Source organism: Galeopterus variegatus, unplaced genomic scaffold, assembly GCF_000696425.1.
Source record: "Galeopterus variegatus unplaced genomic scaffold, G_variegatus-3.0.2 Scaffold4504, whole genome shotgun sequence".
NCBI classification, from domain to species: domain Eukaryota; kingdom Metazoa; phylum Chordata; class Mammalia; order Dermoptera; family Cynocephalidae; genus Galeopterus; species Galeopterus variegatus.
The window spans coordinates 65129-68795 of record NW_007730615.1 but is presented as its reverse complement, the minus strand read 5'-3'; the positions used below and the strand labels follow the sequence as shown (position 1 = coordinate 68795).

The 3667-nt window shown below is 41.9% G+C and overlaps 1 protein-coding gene across 1 annotated transcript in view; it reads right to left on the bottom strand.

Annotated features, from left to right (window-relative positions):
* ZNF2 (zinc finger protein 2) overlaps nucleotides 1–3667 on the bottom strand; it is an 18532-nt gene that overhangs the window by 8029 nt on the left and 6836 nt on the right. Inside the window, exon 2 of the mRNA XM_008587713.1 lies at nucleotides 293–364. Coding sequence (XP_008585935.1) covers nucleotides 293–325 — 33 coding nt within the window. The 5' untranslated portion in view covers nucleotides 326–364. The remainder of the gene's footprint in view (nucleotides 1–292; nucleotides 365–3667) is intronic.

Sequence of the window (3667 nt, the reverse complement as noted above, 5' to 3'; positions counted from 1 at the left end):
AGCCAAATAAACCTCTCTTCTTTATAAATTACCCAGTCTCAAGTAATTTTGTTATAGCAACACAAAACGGACTAAAACAGGTTGTGTGCCTGGCAACAGGCAAGTGGGCACACGGTCAAGGCAAGAAAAGGTCACCAAAGGATACCTCAAGTCAAATGGGAAGAAAACACTCCTTGTGGAGTCCTTCATCCACCTTGGTGGGTTTGATCAAAGAAGCTCCAGGATAGAGAAAGAAAAGTGGTTACATTCTGGAGACTAATAGAGTATTTCAGAAACACAAAATCCACCTCACCTGGCATCGGGCAGTCGGAGACACAGCAGCCATTCCCTCCTGTGTGCTCTCCCTGTAGATAAGGGCAGAGTCCTAATGAGGCAGAGGTTTGGGATGAGAAAGAAGGTGTGAGAAAGAGCAGTCCTATATTGTAGTCTTCTGACCCACGAAGAAAGAACTCTCCAGATATCAGTGACATATGTCCCCATCCTTATTCCTAATACACTACAAAAGCGGGGGGTCGGGGAGGTACAAAGTAAAGCAAGGCCAGCAGCCCCAGCCACCCCAGAATTAGAGCCAAAGGCCATGGATACTGCGAGTTAGGACAATGGTGTGCCTGTTTTATCATGATCCTAAAGGCAGGGTTCTGTTCCTGGGAGTCAAGAACATAGTTAGGTTCATGAGGTATCTATAAATTAACATTCAATATTGCCCTGAATGATAACTGGATAAAAGCCATAAGCAACTTCGTAAATGACAGCATGGACAAGACAGGTCAACTAAAACCCGTAGCCTCTTCAAAGGAAAAACAGCCCATTCACAGCCCCGCTAAAGGAGCAGCTGTGGGGCTGGCCCGTGGCTCACTTGGGAGAGTGTGGTGCGGGTAACACCAAGGCCATGGGTTTGGATCCTATATAGGGATGGCTGGTTGGCTCACTGGCTGAGCGTGGTGCTGACAACACCAAGTCAAGGGTTAAGATCCCCTTACCGGTCATCTTTATATAGGATATTAAAAGGGGGGGGCAGCTGTGGGTAGCCATGCTCTTTACTACGTGACCCTGTGTCTCACTCCCACAGCCACACTGATAAGGCCGCAGGTGGGCAATGCATTGGTGAGAAGGAGACTGAGACGTGATCTGGCTTGAAAAGATGACATCCTGCCACAGGAACTAAGAAATGTCATGATAACACATGGGTGATGAGCTGAAAGGACACTATGAGTTACCAAAGCAGCCATAAGCATCAGGGGAACCAAAGTTACCACAAAGCAGAACTGGCGGACATGTGGAAAATATGAGGTAGAGAGAAAGGCCATAATAGGCAGTGGGTCGAGAAGCAGGGGGAAGCGGTGGGAGGGTGGAGAACAGCTCAGTCAAGCCGCGGTGAAGCCCTGAAGCAAAGACTTAAGAATTCCTGGCCCTGACGTCTCTTATCTCACCACTACCATCTGCGGGCTCCAATTTCCATGCCACCCAGCCTTATTGATTATTGGATTTCCATAAGACTCTATCCCTTGTGGGCTCTGTGCAAATCCTTATCACTAACTCCCCTTGAATTAGCTAAGTACCTCTTAGTTTCTGACAATCAAGAGTCTAAAACTACACAGTTAAATCAAGCAATTCTGGGATTCATGGGGGCGTGGGGAAATAGTGTGGTCCTGGGAAGGAGGAGGAAAAGGCTGTTTTGCGGCTCACTGACCGTTCTCCTGCAGTCAAGGGAATATGGTCACTGCTCCTTGTGATTCATTCATCCATCTACTCAACCAGCATTTACTCAGCAGACAAGGATTTTTTTCTTTTTTTGGCAGCTGACCAGCATAGGGATCAAAACCTGGACATCTATGTTATCAGCACCACGCTCTAAGCATCGGAGCTAACTGGCCAGCCCTATTCAGTACCAACTATTAATACTGAGCACAAAAACAGTAAGACACTGTGCTTGCTCTCCAGGAGCTATAGCCTAGCACACAGAACAAACAAGTACACAAAAATGTTCACTACAGGATGGGTAAGTGTTATAAAGAGATATGCAAGGCAAACTGAGAGCACCTCAGAGGCTCACCTAAGCCAGGAGGGAGGGAGGGACGTTGCAGCTGTCTTGGCAGAAGTGGGATCTAAGGTAAGTTTGGATTTTGGGTACAAGGTAGAACATTCTAGGGAAGAAAAACCTCAAGTTTTTCAAAACCAAGGAGGCAGGTCTTTACATGGGAAGGATGAACAACTGCGATTAGTTTAGAATTGTGGCAGTCTAGGCTGTGAGCAGGGCTATGGGGAAAGAAGAGGCTGGCCTAGTAGGTGGAGCACAGCTGCACTGAGAGGAGCTTTGTGCAGCCCCTCTCCACAGGTACGGGGATCGCTGAAGCACGTAAGCACGAAGTGTCATCCTCGGGCCTATGCTTTAGAAAGACCACTGTGGCTCGTACCAAGGGCCTTGAAACATGCATACGCTTTGACCCAGCAATTCTCCTAGGAGTTTATTCTAAAGAAATAGGTAAGAATATATACAAAGCTTTTCATTAATCATCATCAACACTAACCTTTATTGAGGGCTATGTGCCAGGCAACTTCCTAAGTACTTTTTATGTATTATCTCATTTACTCTATAAAATGAGGCAGCAAAAAATTGAAATATCCTAAACATCAAAACAGATTTGGTTAAATAATTTTATGGTCTAGTTCATCCATACAATAGGACACTATTAAACATATTAATAACAACTAGCATTTATTGAGTATTTGCTGTTTATCAGGTGCTGTACTAAGTGCCTTTTATAAGGATAATTTAATTCCATCCTAATAAAGCAATAAGGTGGGTACTATTTTACAGATTAGGAAATTTAGGCTTTGTGAGAGGCAGAGGTAGAATTTGAACCTAGGTCTGCCCAGTGGCTTTTAACTGTATGCTATAATAACTTATTTTCATGAAAAGATAGCCACATAGATAGCAGACCAACAGACTATAATGGGAAATCCCAAAACACATCCAAGCATTCGGGGAAGCTTGAGGTGACTGAGGTGTCATGACAAATCACTGGGGAGAAGATCACTAGTGATAAACTGCCAACAACATCAATGTTCATCAATCAAATAATGGATAGATTGTGATTATATATATACACATATACATGAATATTATAGATTTATTAAGATGAACTACAGCCTCATGTTCACAATAGGGATAAATCATAAAGACATAAGTATTGAGCAAAAAACAAGAAAGTTATAGAGTGACTTATTGTATATTTATATAAAATTTAAAAACAGGTAAATAATGCCTGCAAAAATCTATGTTTTTTTTTTTTTTGTTTTTGTTTTTTTTTAAATAAGACAATAAGTACCAAACCATGAGTATATTTGCGAAGGGAGGGAAATGGGATTGGGAGAGGTACCTAGGAGACTTCAACTTTATCTGTAATTTTTTTTCTTAAAGAAAAAATCTAAAGAAAGAAAAGAAATCACAAAATATCAAGTGAAGAATGCAGTCTTTAAAAATTACATATTATACATGCACATATGTACAGAAAAAGGAAGGATATATATTATAATGTAAATGGAATTTGAGTGTGGCATTACAAGTGATATTTATTTGACTTCTTACAATTCTTTATATTTTCTGATTTTCTTTTTTTTTTTTTTCCTTTTTGTCTTTTTTCGTGACCGGTAACGGGATCACAAC